Genomic DNA, 21,912 nt, shown 5'->3' on the forward strand with positions numbered 1-21,912 from the left:
GATTCTTTACCATTAATGCAGAAGCTATCACGAAATTACAATAATCTAATTGAATATTAATTTATACACACTACCATTTAAAGGGGTCATATGATGCGATTTCAAGTTTTCTTTTTTCTTTGGAGTGTTACAAGCTGATTGTGCATAGATAAGATCCCTGAAGTTGCAAAGACTAAGACATCATGTGTGTGTGTGTGTGTGAGTGAGAGAGTGAGAGTGAGAGAGAGAGAGAGAGAGAGTCACATCACAGTGGAGTCAGCTGTCTTAACCGTGGCTTGTGTACTGCAAACACATACCAGCTTCATCACTGTCTGTCACGCGACCCTCTTCCCCTCTCGGGCTCTGCCTTTACATTTATTTTGAAAGATGAAGCTCGCGATTATGGTAAGGGGCGTTACATTTCCGACGAGTGCTTGCGGTGTTCGGCCAATCACAATGCACTGGGTCAGCTGGCCAATCAGAGCAGACTGCGCTTGTCGGAAGGAGGGACTTTGTAGAAAACTAAGCGTTTGAGAGAGGCGGGGCATAGAGGACCTACAATAATGTACAGTATTTGAAAAATAATGTGTTTTTTGAACATTAAAGCATGTCAACATATTCTGTTACACCAAATACACCAAATAATGATCTTTAAAAAAAGCATCATATGACCCCTTTAAAAGTTTGTGGTTGGTAAGATATTTGAATATTTTTGAAAGAGGTGTCTTATGCTCACCAAGGCTGCATTTATTTGATCAAAAATACAGTAAAATAGTAATATTGTGAAATATAATTACATTTTGAAATAACAGTTTTCTACTAGAATACAGTTTTATAATGGGTTTTATTCCTGTGATGGCAAAGCTGATTTTCAGCAGCCTCATGATTCTTCAGAAATTATTCTTATATGCTGCTCATGAAACATTTATTATTATTCTCAATGTTGAAATCAGTTGTTCTGCTTTATATTAATATGTAAACCACAATACAGTTTTCAATATTCAATGATGAACAAAAGGTTCGAACGAACAGCATTTATTTGAAATAGAAATATTTTGTAACATTAAATTTATTGTCCAATTTGATCAATTTAATGCACTTTCTAAAAGTATTAATATTATTATTAATTAATAAAATTAATAATATTACTGACCCCAAACTTTTGACTGGTAGTGTATACCAATACATTATTAACATTATATATTAATATGTGACCCTGGACCACAAAACCAGTCATAAGGGTCAATTTTTTTAAAATTGAGATTTATACATCATATGAAAGCTGAATAAATAATCTTTTCATTTATGTAAATTGATGTAATATTTGGCAGAGATACAACTATTTGAAAATCTGGAATTTGCATGTGGAAAAAAATCAAAATATTGAGCAAATCGCCTTTAAAGTTGTCCAAATGAAGTTCTTAGCAATGCATACTACTAATCAAAAATTAAGTTTTAATATATTTACAGTAGGAAATTTACAAAATATCTTCATGGAACATGATCTTTACTTAATATCCTAATGATTTTTGGCATAAAAGAAAAATCTATAATTTTGACCCATACAATGTATTTTTGGCTATTGCTACAAATATACCCCAGAGACTTAAGACTGGTTTTGTGCTCCAGGGTCACATTAGTTATTTGCATTATTATGAACAATCATGAAGAAACATTTTTAAAGGACCCAGCACAAACCCAGTGTTGAATAATAACGACTGATGAATAAAGTTTGAACAGCTGCAACATTTACATGCATTGGAAAATAATACATTTCATTAATAAGCAGTAAAAGCGATGAAAAGGCATAGGGTTAAAACATTTTTTTAATATCAACATGCAAAAGGTCAATGAAAAAGTGAAAAGGGAAATGAATATAGGAACATACATTGTAAAAAGACAACTGAAAATAAAATACTGGGCATTTTACATCAAGATGAATTTTGTGAGCTTGAATAACTGTGACATGTACAACAGATATTTGTATGGTTTAAAATAAAAATCACTTTATCTCAGTAAATCCCAATTATTGAACACAGGTACAACATTATCAGTCATACTGGCCAGTAAAACACAAAAAAATAGCTAAGTGCACCTTCACCTTCTAGCTTGAAATTAAAAATTAAAATTATATGTACAAACTAAGTTACATAAAGCAACGAGAATAAGACTGTGTGACTTATGCATTGAGTTGGCCATAAAGACCATGGCCATGGTTTTGTATCTCCCAACTGACACAGGAAATTGAAAAAGGGAAACAGAAAATATGGTGAAATAGCTGCTATGTGAGCCAACAGGATACAAAGTGAAGAAATACATTGAGTAGTCCAAAACGTGTATTTTGGAATCGCTCATAAAGCGCTGAGAATTGGAAATGCACCATCAGCATGCTGCAACTTTTGAAAAGAAAGGTGAAGAAAAAGGAGAGAAGGTGAGAGGCAGGTTTTTACTTACATAGGTCGGGAAGGGTTGCAGGGTGGGGAAGGTCTCCTCAGGGTAAGGGGTCTCTCCCTTGGGGAGAAAGGGCTTCAGACCAGAGCCGGTTTCATACATAGACATTGGGCGGCTCGCCCATGCAGACAGGTGGCGTTTCAGGGCAGAGGAGGAGGAAGAGGAGGAAGAGGAGGAGGGACTGGAGGGATTGGGGTGGTCAGGGCCGCCGGGGGCCTGATAGGGTTGTTGAGCGGAGACCTGCCGCCTGAGAGAGCTGTTCTCGCTTTGCAGAGACTGCAGCTGAAGAGAAACAGGAGTAAGCCAGAGAAACGCAGAGAAAAGCAGAAACTGTAGCAAAGCTGAGCCTACAAGAAAAACTCTTAATCAATATTTAAATAATGTTCAGTTTCAAAAGTGTGTGTCGCCCACTACAGGCCTACAAAATTTTTATATTTGCCACAAAAAAAAAAAAATAAAAAAAAAAAGATTAAACCAGTCTTTGCCTTTTCCATTTGATAAATAAAATTTGTATCAAAACAATGGAACTGATTCAGAGAAATGTTTTCTCCTACTCGATATTAGAGTTGTTATTCAGAGAAACCTCGCAGCTCGAGCTACAATGCAGCTTTTTCTACTCTTTCAGTTTATATGAAATATATTTAATTTATATATAAATTATCTTAACACATTTGTAAGACCTCCAAAAGTATGTGCTTTTTGTGTATGTGTAGTTTCAGTTGTTCATACATTTTCTTGTAAATTTTTGAATACATTTTAGTACAACATTTTTGTAAATGATTTGTTTGTGAAAATGTTTGTATGCAGATTTTATGCACAAATTTGTGTGTAAACATTCTTAGTGAATGAAATCCAATTACTAAATTGTAGTGAAAAAATAATAAAAATGAACATAATATTTTCTACTATTTAGTTTGATGTAATAGCTTTCAAATCTGGCATATGAGAAATGAATATTATTAATACTAATTAGCATAATATCCATCTTTTTAGAAGAAAATTTCTGATCCATGAAACTGCAGGGGGCTTGTGATATTGTAATAAAAAAAGCAAATTACAAATTAAAATTCATCTTAAACTTTTAAATATTTTTTATTTTAAAACCAATTTAAAATGTTCTATAAATTAAGACATTTACTTATATCTTATTCAAATAATTAACTCTGTAATTATTTTTTCATCATAATTTTGAAGTACAAATCAAGTTCAAGGAAACCATTATAAGGAGTTGCTCAATAAATCCAAACTTCTTAACAGCAAAAAGTCCAGTTTAGCATGCAGGCACTGGCAGATGCAATGTCTAGACATGCTCACAGAACAAGCGCAAGTTAGGCATGCCTAAGAATCTACAGGGATCGAGAAACAGAGATTCACTCTGCAGCTTAGAGAGAAGCCAAAGAGCTCGAGCAGACACGTTGGCTAGGATCAGAAAGGAAATGCAGAGCATAACAAAAGAGCCTAAAGACGTCACTCATGATAATATGATTCTGGCCATCTCTATTTTTACCCAGTCAGATGTGCATCGAATGCAAAGCCACACAGTTTTATCCCACAAATGTCACAATGGACTAAATTTTCAAATCACAATCATTTCAAATGGGGAATACATGTAATCCAAAACCACTTTCAACTCACAAAACATTTTAAGCAAGAAGCCAAACAACACAACGAAACTAGTAACATGTTATTTTATGAGAGGACTGAACAGTCAAAATCATCCATAACCAAATCTCTGAGGAAGAGGAGGAAGAGGAGGAGGGACTGGAGGGATTGGGGTGGTCAGGGCCGCCGGGGGCCTGATAGGGTTGTTGAGCGGAGACCTGCCGCCTGAGAGAGCTGTTCTCGCTTTGCAGAGACTGCAGCTGAAGAGAAACAGGAGTAAGCCAGAGAAACGCAGAGAAAAGCAGAAACTGTAGCAAAGCTGAGCCTACAAGAAAAACTCTTAATCAATATTTAAATAATGTTCAGTTTCAAAAGTGTGTGTCGCCCACTACAGGCCTACAAAATTTTTATATTTGCCACAAAAAAAAAAAAATAAAAAAAAAAAGATTAAACCAGTCTTTGCCTTTTCCATTTGATAAATAAAATTTGTATCAAAACAATGGAACTGATTCAGAGAAATGTTTTCTCCTACTCGATATTAGAGTTGTTATTCAGAGAAACCTCGCAGCTCGAGCTACAATGCAGCTTTTTCTACTCTTTCAGTTTATATGAAATATATTTAATTTATATATAAATTATCTTAACACATTTGTAAGACCTCCAAAAGTATGTGCTTTTTGTGTATGTGTAGTTTCAGTTGTTCATACATTTTCTTGTAAATTTTTGAATACATTTTAGTACAACATTTTTGTAAATGATTTGTTTGTGAAAATGTTTGTATGCAGATTTTATGCACAAATTTGTGTGTAAACATTCTTAGTGAATGAAATCCAATTACTAAATTGTAGTGAAAAAATAATAAAAATGAACATAATATTTTCTACTATTTAGTTTGATGTAATAGCTTTCAAATCTGGCATATGAGAAATGAATATTATTAATACTAATTAGCATAATATCCATCTTTTTAGAAGAAAATTTCTGATCCATGAAACTGCAGGGGGCTTGTGATATTGTAATAAAAAAAGCAAATTACAAATTAAAATTCATCTTAAACTTTTAAATATTTTTTATTTTAAAACCAATTTAAAATGTTCTATAAATTAAGACATTTACTTATATCTTATTCAAATAATTAACTCTGTAATTATTTTTTCATCATAATTTTGAAGTACAAATCAAGTTCAAGGAAACCATTATAAGGAGTTGCTCAATAAATCCAAACTTCTTAACAGCAAAAAGTCCAGTTTAGCATGCAGGCACTGGCAGATGCAATGTCTAGACATGCTCACAGAACAAGCGCAAGTTAGACATGCTTAAGAGTCTACAGAGAAAGAGAGACTCTCAAGCTCACTCTGCAGCTCAGAGAAAAGCCAAAGAGCTTGAGTCAGACACATTGGCTAGGATCAGAAAGGAAATGCGGAGAGTAACAAAAAGCCTAACGACTTCACTCATGATAAAATGATTTTGCCCATTTCTATTTTTATCCAGTCAGATGTTCATCCAATGCAAAGCCACACAGTTTATCATACAAATGTCACAATTGCCTAATTTTTCTAAATCACAAACATTTATAATAGCATCCGAGAAACATCATGCATAACCTTTTGTGCAGGACATAGATATAATCCAAAACCACTTTCAAATCGTCATACATTTTAAGCAAGTTGTCAAATCTTTAACAACACAACTAAACTAGTTACATGTTCTTTTATGAGAGGACTGAAAGTGGTAAACAGTCAAAACCATCCATAACCAAATCTTTAATATACATCAATCACCATTTTTGGCTAGAATTCAATTAGAAATGCCACAGGAAAGCTGGAACTGTAATTTCTTTAAATGCCGAGCCATTTAGGGACTGACCTTATTTTATATTTGAGAAAACATTACTAAACAATTAGAGTTTGATTTATGGATGACTATATTAAACACACTTCAGTGAGTGTGAGGAAATTCTCTCCAACTAAATTACAATTTATCATCTAACAGAATAATCCTTAAATGGGTTTTAATGTCAATGTGAAAGAGAAATAAATATTCATATAGAATATGATTTTCACACTGAAATGACAATAAAGGCCCGAAAGGCTCCAAATTCAATTCATAATAATTGTTTTATAGTCAATCAATTTTAGCTCTGATTTGTATTCTGGAAACCCTTGTATAATGTAAATACATATAGAACACAGCCAATTAAAATGAGTCATGCTGATGCAAGAGCCAGCTTATAAATCAGGTTTGTGGTTAGGGAGGATAGCATGCCAACTAATCATCTGCATTCAAATGCCAAACAGTCAGTATGTTTTGGTTTCATGTCTCTAATACTGTATGTCTTTTCCAGTGGTTTAGAAGTCAACGTCATGCTGGTTATTTGAACACTACAGCAGGTATAACTGTATTATTTTGACATCAGCATTCCAGGGGATTTTAAGAATCTTAATCTTTCAGTCAAATTTGCCCCCTCATGTGCGAGAAGAGGTGCAGGTGTAGGGGTTAGACAGTCTTGCTTTGTTTAGCTGCTCTGACCAGGGCATTCAGCGCTCACTGCTGAATCTCTGGTACCTTTTTCTGCATCAATCTCAGCTCCTCACTCAGATTACTGTTGGCCTTCATCAGTGTCTGAATTTTGGCCTCCGAGGCTGAAAGCGCATTTTTCACCTCCAGAAACTCCTGCACTGAAATCGATCCATCGGACAGATCAGAGTCCAGACTCTGAGGAGAAAAGAAGTAGCTGGGTACACTGTGATGGCAAGAATGGCACAAGACAAAGTTCCTAAATCTTTACAGGTCTACCTTAGCTCTGTCTGCTTTGCCCACTCGTAAATCAGTTTCAGTGTCCTCATCAGATGCCACACTGTCATAGTCTGGCTGGTCAATTTCCTGGCTTTCACTTCCATGACGACTACCCATACTTTTGAAGAATACATCAACATTGTCTATGAAAAAGTAGACACAACAATCATGAAACATCAATAAGAACTTTAAAAGAAATCAAGGCATAAGGCTGGTGTGTCTGTATGCAGGCTGTACCTTTAGGGCTTGAGACTGAATTCCCCTGCTGGCGTCGCTTTGCATCACTTAGAATATCAATCACAAGTGTGGCAAATTCATGAGCATTAAACCTTGCCAGCTTTTGTCTTCCCTGTCAAAGGAATTAAGTGATGATTTCATTGCATGTTCATTGCCTGAACAACTAGTTGCTCTTTACATCACTTGCTCACCAATGGATCCTCTGCAGTGAATGGGTGCCGTCAGAATGAGAGTCCAAACAGCTGATAAAAACAACAATAATCAACACATTCCAGTCCAATCAAAATGCTCTTTATATTTAAACATATAAGCGGTTACACTACAAAAAAAAAAAAAAAACATTTGCAAGTTTTAGAACTCAAAAATAAGCCGGATTAAAATCTAAATATACTTTTCTATTATTCTGAAACGCCCAGATTTGAAATTGGGAGAACCTCTTTATAAACTAAGAAATGTAATATAAAAATCTGAAACTGCATTTCATGACCCCTTTAATAGATAGATGTTCATTGATGGAGTCGTGTGGATTACTTGTGGATTATTGTGATGTTTTTATCAGCTGTTTGGGCTCTCATTCTGATGGCACCCATTCACTGCAGAGGATCCACTGGTAAGCAAGTGATGCAAAGCTAAATTTCTCCAAATCGGTTCTTTTCTGATGATGAAGCAAAATAATCTACATATTGGATGGCCGAAGGGTGAGTAAATATTCAGTAATTTTACATTTTTGGTGAACTATTCCTTTAACTTGATATTCCTTAAAGGGGTGGTTCACTGTTTTTTTTTCTAGGCTTGATTGTGTTTATGGGGTGCATAACATGTATTAATACTTTGTTTTTTTAAAAAAGCTTTATTTTTCACATAATTTACATTTATTCCACACCGCTCTGTCCCTTTTCTGAGAAACGCGCTGATCATTTCCTGCTTTTATGAAGCCCCTCCCTCAGAAATAGGCGATGGGCTCTGATTGGTTAGCTAGCCCAGTGTGTCGTGATTGGCTAAATCGCCTCTAGTGCATGTCTAAGGGTCCCGCCCCTCACCTCAGCGGCATGTGCTCCGGTTGTATTGTAAACAAAGGCATCGTTAATATCGCTTATCAGTTTGAGCCCAATTGAGAAGTAGAGGATATTATTGAAGAGGATCGTGCAGAACCTGTGCAAGCACGGCTTTTAATGGTAGGCCTATGTTTTTTGTTTGTTGTCGTCTCATACTTTTAGATACGCTGTTATTTGTAAATGTTACTGCTTATGTTAGCCTTTAATATACAGTTTTATCCTGATACGGCAACTGCACGCACGTCCATGTTTAATGCTTCTCATAGCTATGTGAAAATAAGTGTATAATTGTAACAGTTCATTGCTGGAGCTGAGCTGAGCTGAGCTGAGCGAGAGAGAGAGAGAGAGATGCAGAGCGTGTGCAGAGCAGAGGGAAACGGGGAACGGTATTAAGGGGAATGGCTGCTTTAGAACATTGATTTTGAAGCTTGTGAATCCATTAGAATCGTAAGAAGACAGAATCACAATTCATATATGAATAGATTTTTACGTGCACCTCTAGTTTTCTCTTCCTCTTCTCTAAAGCAGCGCAGCATGGCCTAGCCCCCTTTGCTGCCTTTTCCCGAGGGCAGGGTTTATCTGGGTTTGTAACTTGTTGTAGTCCCTACCAGCCGTTTTTGTAGGCATTAAACTGCCAGAATTTTAAAAGACGATATCTCTGTTTGCATTGAACTTTCAGCTTCGTAACTTTGCAGATATTGTTTACGCTCAAACAGCAACATTACACACAAACTAATGTTAAAAAAAGTGAAATCGCAATGAACCACCCCTTTAAAAAGCAATGGACAAAGACACCCATCTGCATGTGTACACTGATCAGAAACTACTATAGTAAGTTTATAGTAATTTCCTTGAATTTTATTGTTGAAAGTGGAGGTTTGTTCCAAAAACACAACTTTCTTGATTAGTGGCAGCGCCTCAACAGACACAACTTCTCTAAAATCTATAATATGCAAAATCTATCATTTGTGGTTTGGTTCTATGCTTCAGTGCATAGTGTTTTGATGTAATTTCCTTTTTTATTAATTTTGTGACATCTGTTTCCATGTTCATCTGGCACATTTTTTCATGTTGCACTTTCAGCTGCAAACTACATAAAAGCTGTTATAAAACGTCACATGTCAAAGTGCAATATCTTTATTTCCTGTAAAAAGACTTAAAGCATAACAACTTTCTGTTCAGAACTTGCCTGGTTTCGTGTTGATGAGTACTCTGGGTTTACAGGAAGGAAAGGCACAACTGTTGTCTCCGTTGCCAAGGTGCTGTGGTTCTGAGTGGCCAGCCAAACTACACCAGATACAAAGAAAGTGCTCATCAAAGTGTCACGCTTTGCACTCGTATAATGTACATTTCATGAGTCAGTTCTTTCCATTGTTTATCAAATGCAGATCATCTCACCTGCATCAGTCTCTCTTCGATCAACTTCATCGTACACATCCATTGCCAATTCCTCAAACAAATGATCGCTGAGCTGCAATGATATTAGCAGAGTTGCATCAGCCATCTGTGCTTTCAATGGTTGTAAAACAGCTTAAAATCATGTTTGGAGACAGGTTAAATAGCATAAACGCTGTCTTTTATATTAATGACTGGCAGATAACGGTTTTGGGGGTGTTGCGGCACTTAAAAGGACATCTGCTTCAGAGAAGCCCAACGGTTTCCTCAGTGCTTAGCTGTGTTGGCTTTTCAAGTAACAAGCTACAGTAGTTAAACTACAGTTAAGCTAAGCTAACCTACACCACACTCTACTAGCAAAATGTAGCCATTTAAAGGGGTAATCTTCAGAATCAGATGCATCTATCAATTGGCATCATTTATCTCTCCAATCACAGTAGTGTTTATCTGGTACTCAACTAAACAATAAGGATATGGTTTTGAACTTTGGTAGTACTGTAGATTGTATTAATTTAGCAGACTGTAGATTGTATTCAGTTATGGTGATAACATTTTAACAGAAAAACTGACACTAAATAAAACCTGAAACACTGTCATTTCTAAAATGTGGTCAACAACATTAACTATTTAATTCAATATTCTGCTTAATATTATTTAAAGGGGTAATCTTCAGAATCAGATGCATCTATCAAATGGCATCATTTATCTCTCCAATCACAGTAGTGTTTATCTGGTACTCAACTAAACAATAAGGATATGGTTTTGGACTTTGGTAGTACTGTAGATTGTATTAATTTAGCAGACTGTAGATTGTATTCAGTTATGGTGATAACATTTTAACAGAAAAACTCACTAAATAAAACCTGAAACACTGTCATTTCTAAAATGTGGTCAACAACATTAACTATTTAATTCAATATTCTGCTTAATATATCAACTTGTCATGATTAAGCAGAAGTTAGTTTATTATTTTGCTATGCAAAAAAAGATGCAATAAATAAATTGAGGGACTTCTGATAATAGTTTGATTAAATAAATCATTAATTTTTTTTTTATTGTTTTACATAAACTGTCTGAACATGCTGATTCACTAAAAAGAATCAGACTTCCCAAAGCTACTGTATTGAAATAAGTAGTTAAATTAGCAGCATTGCATTGCATAAAATAAGAGGACTTACAGACTGCAGCTTTCTTTTTGCAGCTTTTGCGAACTCTGATAACTCCAGACTGCTATAAAACGGAATAAAATGGTAAATAATATTAGTTTGTTTATTAAACAGATTTATTATAAACACTAATGGTAAAAGATAAAAGGTGAAATTAAATTTTCAATTGCCATTCTCAATATCAAATACTTACACATTTCTTTTCCATCAAAGACAGCAAAAAAGGAAATGGCAAGATATTAAGTTTAAATTATGTTAATCTTAAAAACCTGTTTGGATTGCTATCATAGCCATGCAGGGAAGTATTCTGGGATGCGATCAGTATTATCCAATGACCAAAACATGACTAAGCACATCCCAAAATATTCCTCTAGAAGAAAATGGCATCAGTTCACACAGGAAAACATTAGAATGAATTAGATTATTACTACCTGTCCGCCATCTGTGGTATAATGAAATGCTGTCCATTCTTGTGATCTAAAACACAGAACGTATTGACATTATTGACATAGTTTAACATTTTCAATTGACAATCCACTGATAAAGATGCACACTAAAGCAATAAAACACATTAAGCTGACTCCGACATCACTGTGATATTTTATTGAACCATCTGGCGCTCTCAAGACCATAACCCACTGAAGTAAGAGCGTGCTATAAACTGGCTTCATCAGCATCTGCAGCCCCACAGCTGGATATCAAAACATCAGCTCTCATCATGATAGCACACCATCGCTCTGCGCTCTGACTCACCAGGCTTCCGCCCACAGAGATAGAAGGCCAGCCTGTCTGTGAGCTCATACTGTATTTCCACCAGTCTGTCTGCCAGGTCTTGATGGCCAGCTTGCCTGATTACAAACAACACAATGATGTTATGACACATAGGTTTTTATTTTTGAACTTTAAGGTCCTGTGCCAAATGCTGCCCTCAGCCCTTGTGGTCCCTCTCAAGAGTCTTCCGTGGAATTGAGCACCAATAACATAAAATAACAAATGGGAAACCATACAGACCAGTGATGTTATTGTTAACTAAAATTAAACTATTAAAACTGTGTTTGGTAATTGAAATAACGCTGAAACAAAATAAAATATAAGTATTAGATGAAAAACTTAATTTAAAATATTTTCTTGGCAAGTTTCAGTTGAAGTAGTAAAATTAAACTTAATAAAAATGTCCAAAGCACATAACAGAATTAATAAAACTATATTTCTTTAATTAAACCTGAAAAAAAAGTTCATTTAAAATACTAATGCATTTTATTATAGTATAAAAATAATATGAAAAATAATAATGTTGATATCCAAACAGTTTTGGTTCCCATTGTTTTTTTGTACATACAATGGAAGTCAACGGGTACCATAACTGTTTGGTTACCAACAATCTTCAAAATATTTTCTTTTGTGTTTCCACAGAAGGAAGAAAGCCATTCAGGTTTGGAACGACATGAGGGTGAGTAAGTAATGACAGAATTTTCATTTCTGGGTGGACTATCCCTTTAATTTGGATATTTGTCAGTGAAGGCCCCATGACAAATCCATGACAAGTATTCTTTTTAATCACTGCATTGACAAAAAATATTGGAAGTAATCAATAAATGCAGATTTCAGTGCCGAGTGGCTTTGGAGCATCAATGCATTAGCTATTGATTACCTTGCATAGTGGATGGGCGTTTTGCCGTTGGAGTCTGGAGCCCCAGGGTCTGCCCCATAAACACAGAGGAGCTCAGCCTGGCACACTTGCCCTGCTTTAGCTGCTATGTGCAGTGGAGCGTTTCCTTTCTCCTGTTTAAACCAGTGCAGAACCGTTAAAAATGAGCAGTAAGTTCGGAAAGCATTTTTAATGTAACTGAATATGATTAAATTAAGATCAGAGGTTTTTACCGGGTGGAAGTAGTTGGCTTGAGCCCCAAGCGATAGTAACCGCAAACAAGTCTCAAGATTGCCGGTTCTAACGCTGGAGTGAAGTTGCTAAAGAATCAAAGACAATGTACGTCAACAGAGACTTTTCAACAAGTCTGACAGAAGACAACCACATCAGATGAGAATTAGATGTACTAGAGGAGCAATAATGCATGTAAATTCTGAAAAAATGGACTATAATGAATGCATCAAATATTTGAAAGAACAGAACAATTAAATAAAGAAGAACGTCAACCATGAAACTGGTAACTCCTGCCTTACCTTGCTTAGATCAGCGGCTGCTGTACTGTCGTCATCTCGACAGGGTAAACGATGGACGAAAGCCAGCATTTGATACTTTGATTTTATGAACTCTGTTTTGTTAGGGCTTTTTGGGTGAGAGAAACAATGGAGCTATTAGAGCCAGTTAACAGTGGGGGCAGTTGGTGTATTTCAGACACGATCTTTTTGTATACACTATCGTTTAAAACTTTGGGGTCAGTAAGATATTTTTTGTTGTTTTTGAAAGATGTCTCTTATGCTCACCTAGGCTGTATATATTTCATAAAAAATACAGCAAAAACAGTAATATTGTGAAATATTATCATCATTTAAAATAAGTGTTTTCTATTTTAAAAGGTGACATATCATGAAAATCTGACTTTTCCAGGTTTTAAGTGCTATAATCAGGTCCCTGGTGCATCTACCAAACAAGGAAACATGAAAAAGATTAACCCAGTAACTTTGTTTTGGTAAACCTTTTTCTGCAAGCCTCTGAAAAAACGAGTGCATCTGATTTCGCTCCCTTGGTGACGTGGCAAGGGGATCTCATTATAATATTACCGGCCCTTAATCTGTAAGTTTCCACCCATGGCACCTTCATTTTGATTTCGCAAGCGACAACGGTGTAATGCCATGGCGAAAGTTTGAGCAAAACATGCTAACTGTTCTGCCTTTGGCTGCACAGACGAGCACAGAACACTATTTAGAGTCCCAGCCTCAGAGGAGATGAGAGCAGTGGATTTATTGATTTATTTACTGTATATTGCTGCTGCCACACAGATCTAAAATAAACACGTGGTTTATTTCCCAGCTGTTTAACTTCACAGACATAACCAACTGTTTTTTGTAACTCGTGTGTTTTTAACGTAAACTTCTGTGTGAATGAGAACTTAGTTTAGTACTCACATGCTTTGACAGCCGCTTTCTGTACGTGTGCACTCAGAAAACCATATATCAGAAATTTAAGCTAATATGGTTTAAAATGCATTATTTCAGCGCAATAAGTATGATAATCAGAAACAATACAGATGTTTTAAGCAGCTCCGAGCTGTAATGGCGCAGCTCTATTCTGGAAAAGGGGCAGGGAGCAGCAGCTCATTTGCATTTAAAGAGACAGGCCTGAAAAACAGCGTGTTTCTGCTTCCACTCAAAATAGGCATTTTCAAAATGATATAATAAATGATCTGTGGAGTATTTTGAGCTGAAAACTTCATTCTGGGGACACCAGAGACTTATATTACATATTGTAAAAAGGGGCATAATATGTCTCCTTTAATATATTTTAAAATGTAATTTATTCCTGATGGCAAAGTTGAATTTTAGTAGCCATTACTCCAGTCTTCAGTGTCACGTGAGTCTTCAGAAATCATTCTAATATGCTGATTTGGTGCTCAAGAAACATTTCTTATTATTATCAACGTTGAAAATTATGTTACTATTATTATCAACGTTGTTCTGCTTATTTTAAGATTATTAAAGAACAGCATAGTTTTGAAACAGAAATCATTTGTAGCATTATAAATGTCTTTATTGCCACTTTTGATCAATTTAATGCATCATTTCTGAATATAATTTATTTTACTGACCAAAAGTTTTGAATGGAAATGCATACCAAACATACATTTTTCTATAATATTAATTTTAAAAAATCTAAATAAAACATTTTTCCACATTCAAAAAATTCAAGAAAAACAGAAATACTCACTGGACTTTATCCTGCGGATTGGGTTTGCGTTTCCCGCTCGTGATGGATGACGGGTCCAGCAGAGTGTGCTCCCATATTGCATTAGCACCATTGTTGTATAATGTTTGAACCATCTGTGAATGAGAAAGAAATTGAGGGCATACATCACAAGACAAAAATGAATTATGACAACATGCTCCTTTAAATATGCTTTGTGAGTCACACATTCTGTTGGAAGGCCCTCCAGTGAGGTCACACACCAATAAACCATTTTCTTATAACCATTCAAAAGACTTCATTGATGGATTAAAAAAAAACAGATCTTTACATAAGAATGTGGAAAAATTTACTAAACAAGGACACATTAAATGAAAAGAGATATTATTGGATTAAAGCTACGAGTCATTTACATCAAAAGAACAGGAACTTGAGAGAGAAGATACTGCAGGCCGTACAAGTACACAATACTGTGACTGTTTTTCGTGTTCTAATTAAAATAAGAGGCAGAAAAAATAATGGCTATTAGATCTCTTTTCTATTAATGTTTTTTAAATTAATTCATCAAGTGAGTTTGCATACATATTGATTTAAAAAAATAAAGAAATAGTAAATTACAAGAGAAAGTAAAAACTTATTAAAAACTGAATTCTGCTAATTCTGTCATAATTTACTCGCTCCAATGTCATTCCAAACCCATAAGACTTTGGTTAATCTTTGGAACACAAATTGAGATATTTTTAATGACACCTGAGAGGTTTCTGTCCATCCGTTTAAAGTTCAGGTAACCAAAAAGGTTATAAAGTCATGGTAAACATAAGTTTTGTGCAGAGATATGATCGCTTTATATGATGAACAGATTTATTTTAGGCTTTTATTTACATCTAAACAATGACATACATATATATGTGAATAAAAACCTAAATTAATCCTGACCAAAGTGTTATGGGTTTGGAAATACACGAAGATGAGTAAATGACAGAATGATGACAGAATTTTCATTTTTGGGTACATGAATTTGCAATTTCATTGTATCTGTAATTCTAACCATTTCCATCACACTTGCCTATTTTACTTTTCAATAATAAAATGCATTATTAAGACATTTAAAACTGGCATAAATACCTTCTGATCTGTATACTTAATTTTAACCACCTACAGTATCAAGAGCAGGGTTCCTCCAATCTTGCCCTGGAGGGCCAATGCACTGCAGAGTTTAGCTCCAACCCTGAGAAAAACTCACCTAAATGTGATTTTCTAATGATCCTGAAGATATTGATTAGCTTGCTCAGGTGTGTTTGATTAGGGTTAGAGCTAAACTCTGCAGGAAAGTGGATCTCGTGAGCCAGATTTGAGGATCCCTGATCTAGAGCCTTGAACACTTGTTTCAACTAGTTTTATGGCATACTGGACAAGCTGGTATATATACACATGTATTGGACAAGTTAGTTATACAGTATATACAAGTGAACCAAATTTAGAGTTTGAGTAAGGTTCAAAATCTACCAACAATACTGTAGATACCAACATCAGCCATAAGAAAAACCCCTATAGATCGACCACTACTTTATAATGTGCCTGAGACTAAAGATGATTACTACAATAGGGCCTTTCGCACCGCTTTAGTTCCAGAACTAAATGTACAGTACTAAAGTACTGGGACGATTTTGCGCGAACTATTTCCCAGTACCATTTAATGGGTTGCATTCACACCGAGAGTGTGTACTAAGAAGTGACGTAAGCCGATCGACAGCATCGTCATTTGTGCGCGGCGTTCAACAACAGAAACAAAGAACAACACTAACAACAGGAGGATAGAGGACGCTGTGATCGGAGCTGTGTTTTTGTTGTGTCTCGCAGGTTTCACAATAATGACCATGGAAAGTCGACGTATACGTAAAGCGATTGAAAGAACAGAAAGGAGGACTAAGAATCCCCAACGACAACTGGCAGTGCTACATTTACTACAAGTGCCTGCACTTCAGCGTCCGTCCCTCTATCCCTGTTATCCATACTTGCAAAATAAGTTGGCACAATGTTTACACGGTGTTTAAAATTATGGCGGGTGAGGGCGTTTTCGTACGCGCTTGGCCAATCAATGTCTAATTACGTCACGATTAGTACCAGTTGTGCTGGTTAGACCCTGCTCCGGAGTAGGAGCTAATTTGGTTCTCGAAAAAGGCAGTCCGGTACTAAAATCGCACCCAGTTCCGGCGGTGCGAACACGCCAAAAAGTGGGTAGTTCCACAATTAGTTCTGGTACTATGAAAAGGTTCCCGCGGTGCGAAAGGCCCTAGTGCCAAAAAGTCTCAGATGAAGCAGGGTGGCAAGTTAAAGGCATAATAAAAGGGTCCCAGGGTGTCTGCTTGTCTGTGAGTTTAGCTCACCTGTAGCTGGGTGGGCGGCCAGGGTGTGTTTGACAAATGCCGCACTTGTGAGTTGTGGCGACCCAGACTGCGGTGAACACCGCAGCACTCATCACATATCAGAACTCCTCTGTTCACAGACGCCCAGCGCATCACACTTGCCTATTTTACTTTTCAATAATAAAATGCATTATTAAGACATTTAAAACTGGCATAAATACCTTCTGATCTGTATACTTAATTTTAACCACCTACAGTATCAAGAGCAGGGTTCCTCCAATCTTGCCCTGGAGGGCCAATGCACTGCAGAGTTTAGCTCCAACCCTGAGAAAAACTCACCTAAATGTGATTTTCTAATGATCCTGAAGATATTGATTAGCTTGCTCAGGTGTGTTTGATTAGGGTTAGAGCTAAACTCTGCAGGAAAGTGGATCTCGTGAGCCAGATTTGAGGATCCCTGATCTAGAGCCTTGAACACTTGTTTCAACTAGTTTTATGGCATACTGGACAAGCTGGTATATATACACATGTATTGGACAAGTTAGTTATACAGTATATACAAGTGAACCAAATTTAGAGTTTGAGTAAGGTTCAAAATCTACCAACAATACTGTAGATACCAACATCAGCCATAAGAAAAACCCCTATAGATCGACCACTACTTTATAATGTGCCTGAGACTAAAGATGATTACTACAATAGGGCCTTTCGCACCGCTTTAGTTCCAGAACTAAATGTACAGTACTAAAGTACTGGGACGATTTTGCGCGAACTATTTCCCAGTACCATTTAATGGGTTGCATTCACACCGAGAGTGTGTACTAAGAAGTGACGTAAGCCGATCGACAGCATCGTCATTTGTGCGCGGCGTTCAACAACAGAAACAAAGAACAACACTAACAACAGGAGGATAGAGGACGCTGTGATCGGAGCTGTGTTTTTGTTGTGTCTCGCAGGTTTCACAATAATGACCATGGAAAGTCGACGTATACGTAAAGCGATTGAAAGAACAGAAAGGAGGACTAAGAATCCCCAACGACAACTGGCAGTGCTACATTTACTACAAGTGCCTGCACTTCAGCGTCCGTCCCTCTATCCCTGTTATCCATACTTGCAAAATAAGTTGGCACAATGTTTACACGGTGTTTAAAATTATGGCGGGTGAGGGCGTTTTCGTACGCGCTTGGCCAATCAATGTCTAATTACGTCACGATTAGTACCAGTTGTGCTGGTTAGACCCTGCTCCGGAGTAGGAGCTAATTTGGTTCTCGAAAAAGGCAGTCCGGTACTAAAATCGCACCCAGTTCCGGCGGTGCGAACACGCCAAAAAGTGGGTAGTTCCACAATTAGTTCTGGTACTATGAAAAGGTTCCCGCGGTGCGAAAGGCCCTAGTGCCAAAAAGTCTCAGATGAAGCAGGGTGGCAAGTTAAAGGCATAATAAAAGGGTCCCAGGGTGTCTGCTTGTCTGTGAGTTTAGCTCACCTGTAGCTGGGTGGGCGGCCAGGGTGTGTTTGACAAATGCCGCACTTGTGAGTTGTGGCGACCCAGACTGCGGTGAACACCGCAGCACTCATCACATATCAGAACTCCTCTGTTCACAGACGCCCAGCGAGGATCTAAGGGATCCCAAGAAAATCAACAGATTAACAGGAAGAAAACACCAGCGTGTCTCAGCAGCGTGTTGATCGTTGATCGATACACAATAACACTAATGGAGCTTTTTGGCTGGTGCATGAGAGTGAAAACAGAAACACAATACTTTTAAAAAGCTGATGCAAGGAAGATGCTTGTTACAAGAATGCACTGAAGAAAATTAACAGAAATGTGCTTGTCTATTTCAAAATTTTATTCAAGCAGTGCACAAAGTCAACATGAAATGGGATCCACATTTTCACACATTATACTTCTGTAACTGTACTTCTGGAATTGATTATATTTTGAACTCTTGAATGAACTTAACATGCATAAATGAATGATATCATCACAAATGTGCACTAAGAAAGCATGTTTTGATCAGGATTATTTTAGTTAATTAAATTCATTAAAAAACATTTTTGTTACTTGAAATAAAATAATCACTGGAATGAAATAAAATATTTTAAAAAAATTAAAAACTGAACTAGTTCCCAAGGAAACATGTCTCATTTTCATTTAGGTTAACTTGATGTAGGCTACACTGAAATAAAAATTAACACTATCTAGACATAAAAAAAAAAAACTAATGAAAATGACAAAACCACACAACAAAATTAATAAAACTTTAAAATAAAAATGGAGAATTAAAAAAAAAAAAAATTATATATATATATATATATATATATATATATATATATATAGCGCATAACACAAGTATTAAATAAATTAATACTTAACATAAATTGAAACTGTGTATATATATATATATATATATATATATATACATACATACATACATATACACGATAACTATAGTACCACAATCACACTAAAATATCACTGGTTTTGACATTCATTTTCATTAAAAATAAATGTTTACTGTAAAATGCATTTGATGTATACAGTGTACAATTTAAATTTATGTTAAGTATTAATTTATTTATGTTCCACTATAATAGTCTGATAAACCATTACTAGTAGCAGAGATGCTCATCAAAAGTAAATATGAGCATTTGATTTTTCCTATTAAAAATATGTAGCAGATGACGACAACACAATGCAGTGCTGATTTCTTCCTTATATGGCCACAGTAGCAAGGGTTGAATGTCATCCTTTCATGTTCGGCTGTAAACGCGCTAACTTCCTTTTACATACACATGCCTCAAACCACAACAAACGCTAAGCAGCTGAGCTTTACTTCCAGGGTACGAGCAGGTGACTGGGAAACACTGCACGTCTTTACTTTCACTACCTGATAGATTATTTGAGAGGGTCGTCTACTGCGGTGTAATTCTAAACTAGTTTAACTACAGAATTTAAATTAAGCATCAAGTGGCAACCTAAAACAGTAAAAATAAAAATAAAATAATAAAATCTGATCAGTATTGAAAAATCTATGAAATTACCAAGGACTGCATATCTCCAACAAATTTAGCATAAAATAAAATAGACTGAAAAGGATTTTTATAGCATTTGTAAATGCATAAACAACAGCAGAAGAGTGATTTACCAGCATAACACATGCAACAAACACAGGGCTAAATACTGCAGCGGTATTATCACTTACATTTTTTCACCACTTTACTATACTAAGCACATTATATGGTTAGCTGCAACCTGCAACCCATTTTTAGGTCACAACCCACCAGCTGAGACCTGCCCCAAACCCTTGATCACTCAAAGATCCCCCACTACTACTACACTTGACAAACTCAATGACCCAGACAGAGACAGAATGACTGCTCATACATTAACACTTGTCACTGGCAATCGTCCTTCATGGGCATCCAATATCAAGCCAGTTTTTAATAGAATACTCACTCCTTCACTGAGTCATGATGCCAGATCAGTGAAAGTGGGGCCAACCACATTGGACCTATGACTAAAGAGTCTGAGCAGCCCGAGACATGTTCATATTTTCAGCTTCTTTCCACATCCCCCCCCCCCACCACCACCTTTTCCCAAGGGCAGATTCCGGCCAACTTGTGATTTCACTTCCTTCAGAAACAACGATGCGAGTCAGCGCTTGAGAGTGTGAGAATTCCCCAAGAACAGAGTTTTGAGGATTTTATTGTCACACTGATTACAGGCAAATTATTTTTCTAATTAAATGTTAATTAAGTGCATTTTTTATTTTGTTATACAGATTATTAAAATTTGAGCCAAAAATCTTTTAACCCTGTGGTGGTCTTAGGCCATATTGGACCTAAATTTTTACTTCATCAAAATGGTACAAAACTTGGTAATTGTATTTGCATTTGCTATATGAACACACACACACACACACACACACACACACACAACATATCTGGACTTTTTTAGAAAAGGCTAATTATTAAAAATAGTCACACTTGTGATCTTTGCAATTAAAAATTACTGGCATATTAAATTAATAGGAAATACAAAACGCACAGATTTTTCAGGGGGTACAATCTACAAATAAGCCATGATGAAGCAGTTATTGATAGTGTCTAAATGTATATATCCAAATGCAAAACCCAATAAAAGTTAGTAATTATGTCCGAAAATACTCTGAGCAACTAGGGAATACACAGCAAAGGTTAATTTAAAAATCTGCCTTCCATGCATTAGACTTTAAATCTAATGCTTTATTGCTCTCTTTTTAACTTAATGTATTAGAAAATGTATTTTTAATTATTTGTACTATTTTAGATAGAAATAAATGGTGAATAATTGAGGTGAAAATTATTTATTACCATTATATCCTCAAAATACCAAATAATAAAGAACAAATAATATTGAAACAAAATACATTCATTTGCTTATATATATATATATATATATACACATACATACATACATACATACACACATACACACACACACACAATGTTACATTTCTTTTCTTCAGTCTATTTTGACCTCAGAGGATTACAAATATGATCTCTATTCCCTAACTTAAGTGAGGAAAGCTAGAGAGATAAATGTAGACTAAATCTGCGCCAGGTGGGCAGGCTATTGAAGATCCCCACACTTAAGAAGTTAACGACCAATTTGGGTTTCACAGACTGTGTGAGGGATATATGATACCACAATTGCATCAGTCTTACAAGAAACATGAGCCATCTAAATTCAAAATTGATCCACTGATAAGCAGAGAGCAGCCTAGAAGCAAAAGTCACTTCCCTTCAAGCACAGGAAGTATCAAACAACAGCTGCAAAGAGGCCAAGGGCCAGAATCAAGCACCTGGCACAAGCATCATTCCCCCTCACCCTCAATCTCAGTCTCCCTTCCTCTCCTTCTCTTTGAGCCAAGTGCTGCTCTCTTCCCCATCAAGTGCTGCAGCGGCTAAAATAAAACCCAGTGCTGAATGACTAAAAATATTCACCCTAACAACAACTGCCC

The 21,912-nt window shown here is 36.1% G+C and overlaps 1 protein-coding gene across 1 annotated transcript in view; it reads right to left on the minus strand.

Moving 5' to 3' along the window:
- The window catches only part of LOC107595928 (ARF GTPase-activating protein GIT2-like), a 31,029-nt gene that overhangs the window by 7,378 nt on the left and 1,739 nt on the right, over positions 1–21,912 (minus strand). The window contains exons 2-16 of the mRNA XM_016286526.1: positions 18,393–18,526; positions 14,568–14,680; positions 12,863–12,968; positions 12,563–12,649; positions 12,333–12,463; positions 11,435–11,529; positions 11,113–11,158; positions 10,875–10,880; positions 10,694–10,745; positions 9,519–9,591; positions 9,310–9,407; positions 7,066–7,177; positions 6,829–6,971; positions 6,598–6,747; positions 2,434–2,712 (exon numbers count right to left, since the gene is read on the minus strand). Of these exons, the coding sequence (XP_016142012.1) occupies positions 2,434–2,712; positions 6,598–6,747; positions 6,829–6,971; positions 7,066–7,177; positions 9,310–9,407; positions 9,519–9,591; positions 10,694–10,745; positions 10,875–10,880; positions 11,113–11,158; positions 11,435–11,529; positions 12,333–12,463; positions 12,563–12,649; positions 12,863–12,968; positions 14,568–14,680; positions 18,393–18,526 (1,625 nt within the window). The remainder of the gene's footprint in view (positions 1–2,433; positions 2,713–6,597; positions 6,748–6,828; positions 6,972–7,065; positions 7,178–9,309; positions 9,408–9,518; positions 9,592–10,693; positions 10,746–10,874; positions 10,881–11,112; positions 11,159–11,434; positions 11,530–12,332; positions 12,464–12,562; positions 12,650–12,862; positions 12,969–14,567; positions 14,681–18,392; positions 18,527–21,912) is intronic.

This window comes from Sinocyclocheilus grahami, unplaced genomic scaffold, assembly GCF_001515645.1.
Source record: "Sinocyclocheilus grahami isolate Dianchi unplaced genomic scaffold, SAMN03320097.WGS_v1.1 scaffold211.1, whole genome shotgun sequence".
NCBI classification, from domain to species: domain Eukaryota; kingdom Metazoa; phylum Chordata; class Actinopteri; order Cypriniformes; family Cyprinidae; genus Sinocyclocheilus; species Sinocyclocheilus grahami.